The sequence below is a fragment of the Mustela nivalis genome, assembly GCF_964662115.1.
Source record: "Mustela nivalis genome assembly, chromosome: 7".
NCBI classification, from domain to species: domain Eukaryota; kingdom Metazoa; phylum Chordata; class Mammalia; order Carnivora; family Mustelidae; genus Mustela; species Mustela nivalis.
In genome coordinates this window covers 45135700-45155021 of record NC_139026.1, presented here as the reverse complement: position 1 = coordinate 45155021, position 19322 = coordinate 45135700, and the positions used below count along the sequence as shown (strand labels likewise).

The following is a 19322-nucleotide window of genomic DNA, read 5'->3' as shown; positions in this document are numbered from 1 at the left end:
TCAACTATGGAATGATTTCTTGCAAAAGCATATTAAAAACGGTAAAGCATTTTTTAATACAATAACTCCCTATGTTAGTAATTTTCAAATCATTTCTCTATCCATAATCACCCACTTAAGGTCCAAGGTCTACTTATCTCCTCTGCAAACAAGCATTTCCACTTGGATGACCAATTACCACAAATACTACTCCTACTACCAAAATCAATCTTCCCAAATTTACTTGTGTTCTATCCATACACTTTCTTTCTCCAAGTCTCAAAACCCTGAAATCATCTTTGACTATTTCTTCTCTTCTTCCCTGACATTTAATCAGTCCCCACATCTCTATGTGATAAACTCCAAATAGCTCCAATAAATAGTCCCTCTTTCCTGGTTACTTTTTTTGTGCTTCACTTTTGGCCATCAGCTTCTGGCTGTTTTCATACCTTTGCAATCATTCCTCTTCGGCACATTCTTCCTTTCTTCAAGAACCACCATCAACAAGTCTACCACACTTACAAAGTTCTTGAAAATCTGGTATCATTCTACTTAACAAGCTTAATTCCTACTATTCTCCAGCATAAACTCTGACTTTGGTAAGGACTCTCCCTTCTCCTAATCTCCCTTCAAGTCCACTATACCAATTTCTATGTTGCTTTTTGTTTACTTAGCTCCTCTACCAGGAATATCCTTCTTTTCCTTCCTTTCTTCACTGGTTTATTCAATACGTATTTACTAAGCACTTAGTATGCTGCCAGACATTATAGGTCCTTGGGACATACAGATGTAAGTAAGACAAGGATTCCATCTTTAAGCAAGGCATATATGTCACATTAGAGTCAAGCTTCAAAGTCCAGCTCCAAGTCCTAATTCTTCTATGAAGAATTCCTTCATCATGTCAACCTACAATAATCTCTTTCCTTTGAGTTTATGACCTGTACAATATAATTCTATAAATAACAGATCTTGGCTTCTTCTGTAAGCACAGAATTTAAACTATATACCAATACAGTTACATGATCTCATAATTTAATAATTATATCAAATGTATAGATTTTATCTTCTGAATAGGCTATATACTTCCTACAAAGAGAAAATAGGCTTTACACCTTCCTGTTTTCTAGTTATTAGAAAAGATAAGATATAGGGACGCCTGAGTGGCTCAGTTGGTTAGGCAGCTGCCTTCGGCTCAGGTCATGATCCCAGCGTCCTGGGATCGAGTCCCACATCGGGCTCCTTGCTTCGCAGGGAGCCTGCTTCTCCCTCTGACTCTGCCTGCCACTCTGTCTGCCTGTGCTCGCTCTATCTGACAAAAAAAAAAAAAAAAAAAAGATATAATCTTTTAATGTTCAGCTTGATACACTGCTTTAAAAAAACTACCTCATTCTCTAATTTAATCAACTCATTAAACCTATATAGAATCTCTATTACCTACATATTTAGCAAGTATCTTTTACCATAATCAGAAAAATTATGTAATGTAGCACAGTTCCTGGCTTTCATATATGCCAAATGTCTAATAACTTATATGGCTCAATTCCTAATCATCTTCTTTTTTGATCCTTAATCTTCCAAGCACTTACATAATAATGTGTCAAACTACAACTTGCAATATATACATACAGATCTGTTTCATTTAATTATGAAGACTCACAGTAAGGGATAAGCTTATGTTCTAAATAACTTCTAAACATTTACACTTACCTTCAAAAACTGCTAACAACATGTCAGGATTAGTCTTGACATCTTGAACTGCTTGCCATGGCATTACGAATGATTCTGTGTTAACGATTCTTGAAGGATTGGCATTAGATGGATCATAAAATTTTGAAGGGAGAACGTTGAATTCAATAAGATGTACGTAGGCCAGCCATGCCAAACATCGATCACTTGTTTTAAGGTATTCAGCTACTATTCCACTATTAGCTGATTTCAAAGCATTCTAGGTAAAATGAAAAAATAATCTGTCTTTTAAAAAATAAGGACTCCTATTTCTCCTAAGATTCAAATGTGAAGGCAAAGAAGAATACAAACTTCCTACTTCTTTGGAGTGCTTCTTAAATACCTAAGTCAAAATAGTGACAGTCAACAATTTTTTTAATAAAAAAAAACTTGACATGTCAATACCAGATTTTTACTGTGCTAAGATTTATAATAAAATTTGTGAAAAAAATTCAACTTATTTGTACATTTTAAGTGTCTTGACATTCAAAATCTAGTAACATAAAAAGAAAAGAGTGAAACGAACAAACCAAAAAAGGCCCCAAATACCCTCAGAGGAGATTTTCAGTATAGATTAATTATTTTTCCATATGTCTAAATATAGAAGTTTATTCTGGTGGGTACTTTTCATATGTTACTTTCATTTAAACCTCATTATCTCCACTAAGCAAATGAAAAACAGTCATAAACTGACCCAACTTACTAGTAAATGGCAAAACAAGGATTCAAATCTGAAGTCTGGGTTCTTATTAAACAATGCTAACCTATAATGTTTTAGACCTCTACAAAACTCTTAAAGTGTAACTAAACGCTGTAACAAATGTTTACCTGTAAAACTGCAAGTGCACTCTGGCATCTTCCAGTAAATATGTGGAGCTGAACTCTAAACAAGAGGGCCTCTAAGAGCTGAAAGGACAGAATATCTGATGCTTCCCGCTTGGCTGCTCCCATCAGAAACTCCACCATTCTTTCACATACGTAATCCTTTTCTTCAAAGGTGCTTTCTAGGTGGAGAAACTGCCCAAAGAGGTTTTATATAATTATATTTCATAAAAATAAACTGTAAAGCTACAGATTTTCCACATTTCATTAAATGTTTTATTAAATCTTCAATTTCTGCAAGAAGGATAATTATAAATATGTATAAACCCATCTTCCTGGGGCATCTGTCTGGTGCCTCAGTCCGTAGAGCATGAGACTCTTGATTTTGGGGTCATGAGTTCAAACCCCATGCTGGGCACAGAGCTCCACTTAAAACAACACACATCTTCCAGTACTATAACCCGTATTTCCCTTTCTACAAGTTGGAAAATAGACTCCATTGAAACAAATACAGATGTATTCTTAGAATAACCCTGAAGCAATTTCATTCTCTCCTTTCCTTGAATCATCAAATAAATGGCAGTAAGACCACGACAGATTTTCTAAAGTTCAGGTTTATGATTACATACAATTTATATTGCTTAGGTGTACGAACATATACAAATTAAATATATGTGGCAAAACAAAAGAGCCTAAAAAATTAAGAGGTCCTTTATAGACCAAACAACTTTGAGGAAAAACATTATACCCTATAAAATCTTACGAGGATCACTGGCATTAACTATAGCACAAGGCTCCAGGTAAAAAATCAAGCACCTTTCACTTCCATACCTGAGTTAGGAGAGTAAGAGAGTGGCAAGTTCATTCAGTAAGGAATACCATGTTATCCAAATCTATTGGTTCTGAATTTCAGTTAGCAAGTAAATGATGGATCTGACAGTAACAGATTAGCTAAATCTTACGGTTGTTGAGTTTGGCTGGCAAAAATTCAGATATTAATGAATACTTGTTTTACAAGTATAATTTTATGTTTAAGCATGGGTAGGAAACACCCCATTATCTCAGAAAATAAAGAAGAGGGGTGCCTGGGTGGCTCAGTGGGTTAAGCCGCTGCCTTCGGCTCAGGTCATGATCCCAGAGTCCTGGGATCGAGCCCCACGTCGGGCTCTCTGCTCAGCGGGGAGCCTGCTTCCTCCCCTCTCTCTCTGCCTGCCTCTCTGTCTGCTTGTGATCTCTGTCTGTCAAATAAATAAATAAAATCTTCAAATAAATAAATAAATAAATAAATAAGGAAGAAAACGATTTTTTTCACAAAATCTTTGTATCTTGGCAAGTTCATTATTAGTATGGATTATAGATTATTTTCATAAGTAATGAGAACAGATAATAAAAACAAAATGTTTCTCAACATTCATGAAAATGTTATATAAACATAAGAAACTTTAAAAAAAAATTCTTTTCATGTGCTTTACAAGAAACAATTCACTTAACTTTCGCCCAAACTTTAAAACTGCCTCTGAGTAGTAAGTATAGAATGTTTTAAAATGTTCTAAAGTTAACAAGAAAAATTACTTCTTCACTAAATATTTTCTTCTTGTTTATTCTGAATTTAATCCTGACCCAGGAGTGGTTTTGAGGTTATGCGACAATGAAAAATTCTTGTATCTATGTACAGATTAAGCATATGACTTAAGTTACATAACAATACTTAAGATGATCCAAAGAATTATAAACACACACATACACACACACAGAACTATGTTATCTTTTCTACTCACAGTCCAAAAACTCTGATAATCGGGAGCATATTCAACAGCTGTTTCACACATTTCCTGCACCTCTTCCTTGGTTCCTCTTTTTGAAAATAATCTGAGGTAATGGCACCAAATCTCTGGATTGTCTTTGTTGTTTTCCAAAGCTCGAGCCAGAACATTTAAAGCAGAATCCAAGGACTCTGAACAAAGCCTATATGTATAAAAGAAGAAACAAGAACATTTTTTTTAATGTTTTAAAATACTCTTAAATCAGGCTGATATTATGTAATGAGTCCATTTTAAAGTTCTGTTTCTACTGGAACCTACTGAGGAGCTAGAATCGCCTATGACAAAAATAGATTAGGATTTTAAAATCACATCAGTCCATAAAGGGTTCTAATTTCCCACAGACCTAACAATTCCTTTTTAAGTTGATATTCAGTGAGCATTTACCAGATAAAAACACAATGTTATAAAACCCTAGATTATCAACTTCAAATGCACTTTATGTCCATGTTCAGCAATACCTTTTATGAGTTACACTTGTCTGGGAATGGGAAAAGTTAAACAATTCCCCCTCAAGGCCAGCTACTGCCAGCACAAAATATCAAAGCTTTCAATGTAACAGTTTTTTCAACGGTCAAAAGCTTGCTATCTCTTGAAGAAGATAATTGTTTCTCATGATCCTATTCATAAAATAATACAGTTCTTTTGGCCTTCACTCAGTAAGTGAGTCAGAAAAGAAAACAGTGTAACTTATCCCACATGGAAATGACACACAAGGCAAGTTAAAGGAGCACCATACTCAGGTATGTGTGATATATTACCATTCTATATGCTGCCTTACGGAAGAAGCTTTTATACCAAGTTTTCAGACAGACATTCAGAAGGCCTTTTTTCAAAGATTAAATTATAATTTTAAATCATAGTAATAAAAGGTTATTCCTAGTAATAAAAGATTATTCCTGCTAATACTATCAAAAAGTAGGAGTCAGAAAATGCAATAGGTTAGTGAGAAAAATTACTATTTACCTTATTTGAAGGCATATAATACCACCCACAGAAAAAAAGTCAATTCATCAGAATTTAATGTTCCTATACAAGCTTTAAATCTCTAAATAAAAAAACTAACATATTATTTAAGTTGTTCTATTGTGATTTTATCATAATTTTAAGAGACTATCACTACTGGGGCACTTGCGTGGCACAGCCAGTTGAGTAGCTGACTCTTGGTTTCAGCTCAGGTCATGAGCTTGGTGTCATGAGATCAAGCCTTGTGTAGGGCTCTGTGCTTAGCTTGGAGTCTGCTTAGGACTCTCTCTCCCTCTCCCTCTGCTCCTTCCTCAGGTGTGCTTGCACACATGTGTCCTCTCTCTCTCCAAGAATAAATAAATCTTAAAAAAAAAAATGCTACTAACAAAACCTGCCTTTTAAAAAGAAAAACCAATAATCAATCTTTATACCATCAGAATTTACTGTTTTAACTAATCCTACTTTGAAATAAGAACCTACTAGAGTTAAAAACTGGGGATAATTTATTACTCACACACTGAACCACGCAAACCAGTCAAGATTTAGAGTTTTTCTACTAGCTTTTAAACAATAAAGTGCTACTGGCTTTGTCAAAAACAAAGACTTCATTGATACCATGATGGAAACGTGATTACCATAGATGAAACAAACTTCAAACATAAAAATATAATTGTGCAACAGATGACACAAAGTTTAGAAATAGACTTACCCCTCATTTTGATTCAAGTACTTGTACGCAAGCTTGAGCCAAAGTTGTACATGAGAAGGATTTTCAAGCACGCTTGCTTCTAAATTAGCAATGTCATCAGTCTCATTTGTAAAGTATCTAACATCGTCTGGAGTGACAACCGTATCTAAAGCTGGAACATTTATTCGGTTCTCTGGCTGGAAGGCTGGAAGGAAAAGTATCATTAGCTTTATACTTTCTCTTATCCACAGACCAAGGAAAAAAATAACTGGCTTCATCTTTAAAATAATCTAAAAATCTAAAGAATCAAAATAAACACATCAGCTCATAGTTTTAAAGTAGACTGTAATATAATTTACAAACAGACACTTCGAAAAGTGAAGGGGGTGTTATTAAAAACTACACCAGGATAACAAATATAAACCAGGATTCTGCTGGGCAAACCAGAAATATGGTCTCCCTACTTCGAAGGTAAGTGGCTTCACCTAATAATTCACATTCACTAAACAGTAAAATAAACAAAATTATCATTTATGAAGATAATTTATTCCTCTATACTTAAGGAAAAAGTACTATATTACTATAAAAAAGCTCATGGGATCATGTATCTATTAGATATCAAATCCACAAATAGTGAACAAATTTTGCAAACTTTAATAAGTAACACAAATTTACAATAATGTAAGATGTGCTTGACAATACAGAACTCATTCATATTCACTTTGTTCATTATTTATTCATTCTGTGATCCCATTGCATGTTAGAAAGCACAGACTCAAAAACAAAATAAAATACTACACCTGCCCTCAAGGACACAGGCCAGGCAATGGGCAATCCTGCACAATGAGGAACAGCATTAAATGCCAAATGGCGTCACTGTTCTAAGAAAAAAAAAAAAAGAAAACAAAACAGAACAAAAAACAAAACAAAACAAAACAAAAAGCCCAAGCTAGCAGATACACCAAAAAATTAGTACTGTGTTAGACAAAGATAGAACACCACAATGTAATGATTCAAGGCCTTAAATTACTTCTTACCATACTTAATTGGTCCTGTAGACTGTTCCTCATCACTACTGAAGCTATTCTCTGAAACAGGTTTCCTCCAAAACTTTGGCTTCCACTTTCTTTTATCTTTGTAGGTTGTAAATGGAGGTGCTAAAGTAGATAGGAGAAGATTATTACCTGATATAACTAGATTTTATACCTTAAAAGGGTACCCAAACAATACTCAAAACGAGCTAAAATTATTGTTAGTCAGAAATGACATACAGATGTATTTTCTGCCCTACAGAAAGAGATGATTATTCTATTCTTTGAGCATGTTACATACATATATACACATGTGTATTTATTTTGGAAAACATAACATCAGAAAATTTGCTATCATAAAGAAACTACACGGTCCTTGTGTGTGTCTGTGTGTGCGTGTATGCGCGCGCGCCAGAGAGAGAGAGAGAGACTCACTATGGCCTTTACTCTCGTTGATATTGCTAACAAGGAGAACAGCCATCTGGTCCATTGACATACGATCTTTATTTACTCCAAAAAGTTTCTCAACATATTTTTCTGAAATTAGAAGAATATTATTTTTATTTATAAAAAGCATAAAAAACATGGATTACAAAGACAAAGCCAATTAAAAAATATAAAGAGAAGAGTAATTTAAAAATTAAAATAAAGTATATGTTACCAGTCAAAAACATATATGCCTCCTAAAAGGCAAGGCTTCCATTACCTTAACTACTATGGCAAATCTTACCACATCATGCACCCAAGCTGGGCTCAAAAAAAAAAAAGAGTATTTACTGAAACAAACCAAACAAGTGAAAATTAAAGTCCCAAATTGAGAAGGACTATATAGATTCAGTGACTTCATGATCACTCTGGGTTGTGGTTAACACTAAATTTAATAAAAACCAATTCCTTTAACTTCAAAAATACTTGCAGTTTAAGGTTGAATATTTGTAACAAATCTAAAAAAAAACCTTATCAGTATTTACTTACAATGCCATAAAAATCTATGCTTTTTATAATATCAAGGTGTATAAAGTCTTTTTTATTTCTTTGTAGAATTTGAAACCACAATTTCCAATCCTTCTCTATTTATTAAAACAATAATGAATAAAAATAGGGCTCTACTTGAAAAGCATTAATAAAATTGTTACTTAATAATAGTTATTAAAATAAGAAAATAGTTAAAATTAATTAAATATTAATATTAATATTAAAAATAATAGTTAACAAGTATGTTACTATATTCCTCTAAATAAACTGAACTATTAAGATGAGTTCTGTCCAAAGAACTTCACACAACAATGGAATATCTTCTATCCGCACTATCCTACTGGTAAGGACTTAACCACTAATGAGCTACTGAGCTCAAAAGCAGCTATCAAGCACCTAAAATGTGGCTACAGCAACTAAGGAAGAAATTTTAATTAATTTATATTTGAAAAGCAAGATATGGCTAGTGACTACTATATTACAGCAAATCTGGATAAAATGCCATAGGTGAATGTATTGAATTATTATTACAACTCCTTAAAGACTCAACAACTAAACAAATCTAATTGCCTACATTTAAATTTTCTCTTGGAGAACAGTAAGACTCTTTCAATACCTGCTGCAGCAGCAATTTCGTCATCAGTGCTCGTCTCCGAACAACCAATCAGAGATAGATTATATGACAAAATGTCCTGGAATAGCTGTTTTCGGCTAAGTGTATAGTCTTGTGTATGCTGCCTAAAACAAAACGACAACACACAAAAGATCATCGTGTAATATGAAACCAAACTGTCTTTTAAATTATAAAATATTCACAAATAAAAGCTACTCACCACTGACAATCATCATCATTACATGTTCCTGTTAAATCAAAACGGCATAAACACTGATCCGGTTCAATCATATTACTGTATGATACTGAGCTTAAGGGAAGTTTTTCCTTGGTTCGATAATATGGACTAAATCTAAGGAGAAGAAAGGTAGACAAGGACATTATACTCGACAAACATTCCCTAGAAAATTGGGAAATTTTTCATTTTTCTTAATTAAAATTTCTAAGCTTTAGGTTTACTATTTATCTAACAATATCAAAATGAACTCTAAATAACCAGAATATCAATGACAGGGACAACTTTTTTATATCTAGAACACAGAATATCCAAAACAGAAAACAACAACAAAAAACCCTGTATTTCAAAAGCTCAGTTGGTTAAGTGTTTGACTCTTGGTTTCAGCTCAGGTCATGATCTCAGGGTTGTGGGACTGAGCCCTGCTGCAGGCTCCCTCTGCTTGAGATTCTCACTCTCTCTCTTGGCCCCTCCCTGTGCTTGTGCTCTCTCGTGTTCTCTTTCTCTGTCTCACTCCCTAATAAAATCCTTAAAAATAATGTTTTGTATCACATAATAAAATGGTATATAACACTGGGGTTTTTTTGGTTTTTTTTTTAAATGATTTTTTTACATTTTTAGGGATATTGGTGTCACTCTGGTTTTTTTTTTTGTTTTTTTTTTTTTAAGATTTTATTTATTTATTTGAGAGAGAGACAGTGAGAGAGAGTATGAGCGAGAAGGTCAGAGAGAGAAGCAGACTCCCCGTGGAGCTGGGAGCCCGATGCAGGACTCGATCCCGGGACTCCAGGATCATGACCAGAGCCGAAGGCAGTCGTCCAACCAACTGAGCCACCCACCCATGGGGTCCCATGCTTTTTTGTTTTTTGTTTTAAGATTTTATTTATTTGACAGAGAGAGAGAAAGAGTAAGCATACAAGCAGGGGAGCAGCTGCAGGCAGAGGGAGAGGGAGAAGCAGGCTCCCCACTGAGCAGGGAGCCCAATGTGGGGCTGGATCCCAGGACCCTGAGAATCACAACCTGAGCTAAAAGCAGACGCTCAAAACACTGAGCCACTCAGGTGCCCCAACACTGGTATTTCTTGCACGTTACCAGCCAACAAAAAAACTAAGGGAAAAGCCTATAGTACCTGATATGTGTTTTACAATTTTATGATTAAATCCCACCCACTTACAGTCTCACAACTTCCTTCTGGAAGTAGAAGTCTTTTTAAAAAGACAACCTCAATAAAGTTACCATCTTTATCAATCAATTCAACCATATCAACCATAAAATCAATTTTATGGAAGCTGGCCAAAGCATTACTTAGAATAATGGTAAAATTATTTTTAAACTTAAAAATTCTTATTTGGGGGCACCTGGGTGGCTCAGTGGGTTAAGCCGCTGCCTTCAGCTCGGGTCATGATCTCAGGGTCCTGGGATCGAGTCCCGCATCGGGCTCTCTGCTCAGCAGGGAGCCTGCTTCCCTCTCTCTCTCTCTGCCTGCCTCTCCATCTACTTGTGATTTCTCTCTGTCAAATAAATAAATAAAATCTTTAAAAAAAAAAAATTCTTATTTGACTCTAATTATTTTTCCTAAAATCCCTACCAGAGATAATTCAGAGCTCTCCACAATTCCCCCAATAACCAGAAATTAGAACTTGGTAAGAATAAACCTAGTATGAGCTAAACCTTACTTCCTGATAAGGTTCAAATCTGACAATAAGACAATTTCATTTTCCCTAAAAGGACAATTCATTTTTCAGTCACCATGACGCCAATTATTTTTTTCATTATCATGAACTAGCCAAGGTTATACTGTCATTAAGATCAAGGAGCAGTCCTGAAATTCAAGCTTGTCGAGTCTTTCTTTCATACCTGTAGGACTTAAAAACTAGAAGAGGACTATGGTAGGGTCTAAAAGGACACGGCTTCACTTCTGTTGTTTTACTCTGTGCTGTCACAAAATCCACATCCACAGAAATCTCCTGCAAAAGAAATCAGTAATTGCATAAAGCAAAGACAGCTAGGGTAAATCCTAGACTTTATAAAACGTATGAAATGTTCAGTTACCTGACCATGCAAAGTCTTTTCCGTAATGCCTGTAGTGGTCTTTAAAATCAACTGTTTTAAGCTATCAGCTTTTGAATATAATTTTTGTAATTCACCGATTTTTAACCCTAGAAAAAGTTCTGGTTTTTCTACTGTATTCTTAGTAGGTTTGTTGATGCATTCTTTGTTAGGCGTATCAGTGTGCTTAAGGTTAGGTTTAGTAAAAGAATTTGACTCTAAAAATGATCTTCTTCGTTCCCTGTTTGAACCTGACAAAATCTCATCATCAACATCATTTTCCTCAGTGTCCAGACTTAATTTATCTTGAGTCAAATCGTGAAGTGACGGTTGAGGTAAAGAAAATTCAGGTTCCTCTTCCACAACTGGAGCAATATTTAGTTGTTCCTTTGCTTTAAGGGCCCGGGCTTCTTTTAGTTTCTGAATTTTCAGGGCATATTCATATTCTAGCTTTTGTAATCGTCTTTTTTCCATAGCAATCAGTTCTGCTGAATGTTTTCTGGGACTTGATATTGGAGAATTGTCCAGTCTCATCATTTTGTTTGGCTGGAGAAAAAAATGATATACATATTTTACATCACTATGATTTCATAAGAATTTTTTGGTTAAGATAAATGTGTTACCCCTACAATACAGTGCCAATATTAAAAAACTAAATCATTGACAAGAATATAATAGTCTGACAAAACTCCCCAATAGTTATGCCAGTTAATCTATAATCTATGAAAAACAAAAGACAAAGCCAAAACAAGAACTATAAAATAAAGCTTCCAAAAATGTGGACATCATTTAAAAACAAAGCTTTAGTCTGTGTGAATATGCAGGAAAAAACCCGAGTTATTTTATACATCTCTTACCCTCGGAAGTATCATGAAAACTTTTTCCTTTGCAAAAATAAAATATTCCTACAAACAACTTACTCCAAGGCGATCCTGTTCCAGTTTACGTTTTCCTATTTCTTTACTAGCCACTGCCTTTGCCCGCGCAAGCTCTTCCCCATACTTTAGAGTCAAAGCTTTCTTAATGGTAACACGTTGCTGAACTTTGTGAATCTGAAAATACAGGATATTTCTGGAAATGTAAATGTAAACCTTAGGAGAGAGGAAATACCTTCTTAAACACAGAGCAGCTTTAGGGTATGCACCTGAAAATAAAAATATGCCAATATTATGTCACAATGGAAAACAGTAGAAAGGTTATACATTTTGAGGTCTTTGATTTAAGGTTTTGTTTTAAAAAAAATCTGGACCATAAAAATGTAGAGTAAACATGAGACTACAATATCTTAACGTAAAAAAAAAACAAAAAAAACAATATCTTAATGTAAAAAAAGAACATTACTTGTTCCTGAAGCTTCTTTAAAAACATTCTGTTGACACTGAGAATTTTCTCTGTTGCCTGAAGCTGTTCTGTAAGTTTTGTAATCTTTGTTTCAGCATTTCGAACAGATTCTTTCTTCTTAGCTTCTTGCTGTACGAGATTCTTTAAAACAGATTCATCTTTCATCAAGAGAATCCTAATTGAGAAATAACAAAACTCTTATTAATGTCTTTCTAAACTAGTAGGCTAACATCATCAGAATAAAAAATTTACAAAGCAATAGCTTGTTTTACAAAATATACTGACAGGGCACCTGGGTGGAACAGTAGGTTAGGCATCCAACTCTTGGTTTCTCATGAGGTCATAATCTCTGGGTGGTAAGATAGGAGGCCCACGATGGACTCTGTGCTCAGCAAGAAGTCTGTTTAAGACTCTCTTCCTCTCCCTCTGCCCCTACTCACTGCATGTGTACATACATTCTCTCAGATAATCTTAAAAACATATATACTGATATTAAAAGGATGGCTATTTTCATATGCACTAATCACACAGATATTCAAATAAACATTATTCCATTTTATGAAAACAACAAGGAGTCTGATCTTTTTTCTTAAAAAAAAAAAAATCATTTAAGTCTGAGTAATGTGAATTACAGTTGAAAAACCACTATTAGATATGACTGAATCTGACCATACAAGACTCCTAAAAGAGGAGGACTTTGGACAGAAAACTGCGATGTTTAACATCATTTATAATGCTCTTAATATACACACAAATAAACATCTGATTAGCATAATCAAGCACACTTCAAATCTCTAACTCATTTTATCTAAAGCAAGGCAAGCAAGGGGAAAAGGAAGTCTAAATTTTTAAACAATATACAGATGTAAAGTTTGGAAATGAGAATAAAAACAGGACAAAAAATAAATTTATAGATACAGATTTTCATTTTCTCAACTACTAAATATTATAGTTAAAAAAATGATGGCTCTTTCCCTGAAGATATATTTCAACAATCACAATAGCTGATATCTAGAAGGAATCATAAAGACAGAGAATATGTGATGGAATGGGGAACAGAAAGACAAAGAATTTTTGAAAACCTTTTCACTTTTTTTTAAACTTTTTTTTTTTTAAAGATTTTATTTATTTGACAGAGAGGGAGAGAGAGATCACAAGTAGGCAGAGAGGCAGGCAGAGAGCGAGAGATAGGGAATCAGGCTCCCTGCCAAGCAGAGAGCCCGATGTGAGGCTCGATCCCAGGATCCTGGGATCATGACCTGAGCCAAAGGCAGAGGCTTAACCCACTGAGCCACCCAGGCGCCCCTACCTTATTTCACTTTTTATTGAACCTACTAAATAAATGGAACTTAAGTGAATTTATTTTAATCTCCTTTAAAACACACACAATATCATTTCATACTGATAACACTGGAGATTTACAGTCACCACAGCATTTCATTTATGAAGCACATTTTTCAGATCTTCAGTATCAGTAATGTCTTAGCATCACTGTGTATCATAGTTTGGCTAGCAGCAGGTTTTCTTAGTGCATAAAATAATGGCATACTTTAGATGTATAAAATGCTGAAAACATTTATAAAGACTATTTTTAAATGTATTTTATTTTGTTCAGAATACTTAATCTCCAATGTCTTGTAATGAAATGAAAAACAGAACATATTTCTGTTTACTTATAAAAAATTTCCAGTCACTAAGTCCTTGAGCTATCTACGGTGCCTTACCAAAACATTTCAAATTACATTGTTTTTCATGATTTAAAAAAATAAAGAGTACCAAGATGGTTATAAATTTCTACCTTTTTCCATTAACTGTGGGTAGATGAACTTTTGAAGCTTATTTTAAAAATCATTAAATTATTTATACATTGCTAATTCATCACTGTGATCAACTTTTACAATCAAACTTTGAAGTTTAAGAACAAGTCAGTTAGTTAGTAACAACAGAATAAGGAACGTCTTACTTGAACAGAAACTCCCCACCTTACATATGTAAACCTATAGGGGGACTAGCGGAAAACTCACAAGTATTGATGTTAACACTTTGTTCTTCACCAACCATGATTTCAAGGTGGGTGGAGTGAAAAAGATGTATAGCCATAATCAAATATAATCATTTCTATCAAATATATGCTAATGGTCCTTATCACAAGAAAAAAATCTTTAACTATATATGGGGACAGATGTTACTATACTGTGGTGATCATTTCATACAGTACATAAATACCGTATCATTATGTTGTACACCTGAAACTAATATAATAATATATGTCAATTATACCTCAACAGAATAAATAACTTCCCCAAATATGTGAATGAATTCTAGGATTCATTATGTTCATCTTGTGAGGTTCTATTTTTTTTTTTAAGATTTTATTTATTTGATAGAGATCACAAGTAGGCAAAGAGGAAGGCAGAGAAAGAGGAGGGGAAGGAGGTGGAGCAGAGAGCCAGACATGGGGTTCGATCCCAGAACCCTGGGATCATGACCTGAGCTGAAGACAGAGGCTTTTAACCCACTGAGCCACCCAGGCGCCCCGAGGTTGTATGTTTTCAAAGTTTTGAAACACCACTCAAAACACAGTGATTTCACAAAACGTGTTAAGTTTAGGATTGTAACTTAATATTCACACATTCATAACACCATATTTGACGATGTGTATTATTGAACAGACTGGGTAATGACTCTCTCCAACAAAGCAGCCCACCTTTAATAACAACAATACGGTTCCAATGAAGGTATTTCAAAAAGATGTCAAAGTTTTAAAGAAAATTCCAAAACAAAGAGTTTCATACATGTTTTTAGCAATGAATAAGCCATGTGTATATCTGAAGGGAAACAAATCTCCTTTGAAGTCTTGAAATTTTCATTTAAATATTAATACTATTACTTTATATAAATATACAATTCAATAAAATGATAGTCTTCTATGGTTTTACCAAGTATGAAAGAATCTGTAATCATATAGTATACTTTTTATGACATACAGCCACAAAAATACATCATTCTAATACAGGAACATTTAAATACATACCAATATTTAATCAGATAAAGAGGCTCACCTATGTTTTTTAAGTTTTGCTTCTGCATCTGTAACCTGCTTAGTAACCATTGCTATTCTGCCAATCCCATCAATTTCCACATCAGAGTTTCCTGGGGATGATGAACTTGTCTTCAGCTGATCTGATTTAATCAAACGCTGTTTCTCTCTACTAAAATAACCAATAAAGGTAGAAGAATTATACCAAGAAATAAATTAAAATTATTTATCTTCAAAGCTCTATTCTATTTCATAAAATAAAATATTAATCATATTGACTAATAATGATGACCAATATGCATGACCAAGCTGGCATTCAAAGTTGAAAGTCTGCGTAGCCTGAGTATAGAGTTGTCAAATCACTATGTTGTACACCTAAAACTAGTGCAACATTATGTGTCAACTACACTTTAATTTAAAAAAAGAATACTGCTGATTCTACTAAGTATTTTTTCAGCTTTACTGAGGTATAACTGACAAAGTGATATATTTAAAGTGTAAAAATGACTTAGTGTAGTTCTCTTTTATAACAGCTTTCATCTCTTCTCTAAGCTGTTTATATCTCAGTGCACCACTGTATTCAAGTCTATAAATGATTATCTGGCTCCCCCTTCTGTGAGTTATAAAAACATTAAGTCTGGATCTTGGATAAAACCAGCACCACTCATCTCCCAATGTCAATAAACTGTATAAAGACTAAGTTAAGTACTGAAATAGCACATACCTTTAAAGCTAATTACAAAAAATGCTACTCACTTGGCAATCTCTTCCTTTAACAATCTATATTCAATCTTCTTTTCTTCAGGCAAAGCTTCAGGTGTTCGCATGGGATCATTTTCTTTTTCAGATTTTGGAGGTACTTTCGGTTTTGAAGCTTGCTAGAAAATAGTTAAAGTCAACCAGATCAACAGCTTCCCAAAAAACCACTGAGATTTATACTTCACAATACAACCCGGTGCACATTTATGTAGTTAGAAATAACTGAATAACTTCATAATTATTTTCTATTTCTTTTCTTAAAACAAAGCAGCCTGTTAGCAACAACTTAACTGTATGATCCACTAAATTTACAGTTTTAAAATAATCGAACTAAATCATATGTAACCTACATACATATAGTAAAAATAGGGGTAAAAGTTATATTTAGATTTTATGTTTAATAAAAACTGTTTTCTGGTAATGTGATACAATTTTCAAAGCAATACATTTCTTTAGTACAGAGGACAATTATCCACTCAATTTTTACTAGTTTGAAAAAGGGACTAGTCAGTTGGAAAAAAAAAAACGGATTTTTGATAGTTAAATCTAATTAAATTTGCATATTCTTCACTCTGTAAAGTCCTAAATAACACAAATACTTAAAATATTTCCACAATTCAATATATTAAAAATCTAGACCTCTAAGGTCTAATTTTTGGGGGAGGAAAAAAAAGAAACCTTTAATGACTATCAATAAATCACCTTTTAATCTTTCATTATTGCACTGACCTCAGCAGTTCGTCTTGCTTCTTTAATCATGGACTCCAATCCACCAAAAACACTATTTGTTGACTTGGAAGCCTCTCCATCAGACTCACTGTCATCTGAATCATTCAGTGTTACAACTACTGACTTATGCTTTGGAAGCTGCAAAAATAATATATTTGTTTCTTCTGATGACAAAAGTAACTATTTTTTCTTGGTTCTACCCCCAACTAGATGTGTTGCATTGGACAAGTCATTTAATCTCTTGAATTTCAATTCCTAAAAATAATGGACTCCAAGTAGAGACAGTCTATGGTTTCTTATGGTTATGCTGAATATCTAACTTTGTCACACTTCACCAATACAAGTTATTTACCCACCACATAAAATACTTTATATTTTCTATATTTCTAGAAATTCCTATGATCACCTTTCCATTAAGTTTTATTTTCCCCAACTTTCTTTTTTTTTCTTTAATTACTCTGGGGCAGGGGAGGGAGGGCAGAGGGAGACAGAGAAAGAATCTTAAGCAGGCGCTCTACCCCACAACCTTGAGATTACAACTTGAGCTGAAACTAAGAGTCGGATGCCTAACCAACTAGCCATCCAGGCACCCTATTTTCTCCAACTTTCTATAAAGAACCATAATGCCACCTAAATTAGCTATCTTACCAACCAAACAAAAAATTAATAATTCTATATAGTTACTGACAAAACTTTTTTGGGGCTTTTGTGGTTATATAGAGAGAGTAAGTGGCCAAAACTGGTTTACCTAACTGAGGCAAGATTTCAACTTGGCTTTGGCTCCAATTATTTTATTTCAAAACCATTGAAAAACAAGGTAAAAAGAAACTGTCATTTCAATTTCTTTAATGGACATCAGTAAACATAGTAAATAAATCCTGCCATTACAATATAATCAATAATTGAAAAAAATACTAGCAAACATAAACGAAGGTGAAAGAAATAAAAACTAAAAGTAACTCTAGAACAAAGAAAATCTGAGTGGATTAATTTATATAGAAAAAAATGAAAAAAAAAAAAGGCAAAAAGAAAATGCTTCTCCAAAACATTATCGCCAACTCTACTAGTTTTGAAGCAAAGAAACTGCTCCCATTTCACTATTAATAAATAAAAATTGTTTTTACTTATATATGAATATATGTAACATATTCAAATGAACTAGGAGTTAGGGTATAAGACAGCAGCAAAATTTCATAAAAATTTCTCACAAACTGTTTAACAGAATTAATTATGTTGCTTTTTTTTACCGAGATCACAGTTCGTGGAAGACGAGGTCCTCTGTGAAACTTTGGATTCTGTATCCTAGGCTGAGATACTGTATTAATACTGACTATTGATAGATTGCTTCTTGGCACAGGCTGTGAATTGTTCAGAACTGGAGGTGAAGGTGGGTCACTGTTACTGGATGTTTCCTAAATGAGGAAAAAAGAAATATGAAACATTACTACATAAAGAAATTTCTGTCATCTTGAAATGTCCTGAGTAAATCAGCTTCAGACTTATCATTACTCTGAAAGACCCAATGAAACCCAGAGAAAAGCAAAGCTAAAACTAGGTTCAAGGGCACCACCTAGAGGTTCAGGCACCTAAATTACCTCTGGCTTAAAAGCTCTTTTATTTGCAAGAGACTTAAGGAGCTCTTCTCTAAGCAGCATTTCTTCCTCCTCTTCCTCATCTGCAAAAGGTGGTTTTGGAGGCTGTTCTGGATCTTCAGGTGGGAGAGGTGGTAAAGGTGGTAGAGGAGGTAGAGGTTCAAGAGAAACACACAAGCCTTCCACATAAGGCTGGCTCAAAGGTGGCATAGACTAGATTTTTTAAAAGAGAAAAAAATAGTAATTACAGCCAAATTTTATAAATTTCAAATATTTATCTCTGGAGCAACATTAAATTTAAAAAAGATAAACTTTAGGTTACTACTTTAATTGTAAGCATAAGTGAACTAAGTGTCACTTAGTAGATCTTAAAACTAAACCAAATTCAATATTCAACCATAAAAAGTGTAATTTTTGCAAGTAAAAAAAAAAATTTTTTTTTGAAACATCTAATTTATGAACTTCAGGGTAATTATACAAACTTCTCCATACCCCTTCTTATTTTCACTCAGCTTTCCAAAAGACAGAAATCAAAGTTTACAGGGTCTCTTCTCTAGATAATTACCTGAAAACAAGTGAGGATACTAAAAACCAAAACATATGATAGATATTTAAGTTAAAAAAAAAAAAAATTAGGCACCAAAGGAATTCTGGAAAGAGTCCAGAGTATCTCAAGAACTATCCAAAAGAATCTCTTAGATGTTTGAGTAATGGTTTCTTAGAAAGTACTTATGAAGAAAACTAAATTTATACAAATATCGGAGTTCAGATATATTTTTGTTCCAAAGAACTGCCAGAATTTCTCTCGGCATTTAGTTCATCTATTTTCCATTTCCCAAAAGGAAACATTTCAAGCAAGAAGGGGAAAAAAAAGTTTTTTTCATTCTGTGCTCTCAGATTCCCCTCACCTTAAGCTTCCAAGGAGGACACCAGATGTCCACCTAGGAACTGTGAAATG

At 33.9% G+C, this 19322-nt stretch overlaps 1 protein-coding gene across 1 annotated transcript in view; it reads right to left on the bottom strand.

The window, feature by feature from the left end:
• The window catches only part of ZFC3H1 (zinc finger C3H1-type containing), a 52889-nt gene that overhangs the window by 12086 nt on the left and 21481 nt on the right, over positions 1-19322 (bottom strand). The window contains exons 8-24 of the mRNA XM_082742837.1: positions 18368-18577; positions 18020-18184; positions 16773-16910; positions 16041-16162; positions 15307-15456; positions 12245-12419; positions 11824-11955; positions 10907-11449; positions 10712-10821; positions 8840-8971; positions 8623-8744; positions 7467-7568; positions 7038-7157; positions 6022-6205; positions 4305-4491; positions 2533-2721; positions 1687-1924 (exon numbers count right to left, since the gene is read on the bottom strand). Of these exons, the coding sequence (XP_082598963.1) occupies positions 1687-1924; positions 2533-2721; positions 4305-4491; positions 6022-6205; positions 7038-7157; positions 7467-7568; positions 8623-8744; positions 8840-8971; positions 10712-10821; positions 10907-11449; positions 11824-11955; positions 12245-12419; positions 15307-15456; positions 16041-16162; positions 16773-16910; positions 18020-18184; positions 18368-18577 (3019 nt within the window). The remainder of the gene's footprint in view (positions 1-1686; positions 1925-2532; positions 2722-4304; positions 4492-6021; positions 6206-7037; positions 7158-7466; positions 7569-8622; positions 8745-8839; positions 8972-10711; positions 10822-10906; positions 11450-11823; positions 11956-12244; positions 12420-15306; positions 15457-16040; positions 16163-16772; positions 16911-18019; positions 18185-18367; positions 18578-19322) is intronic.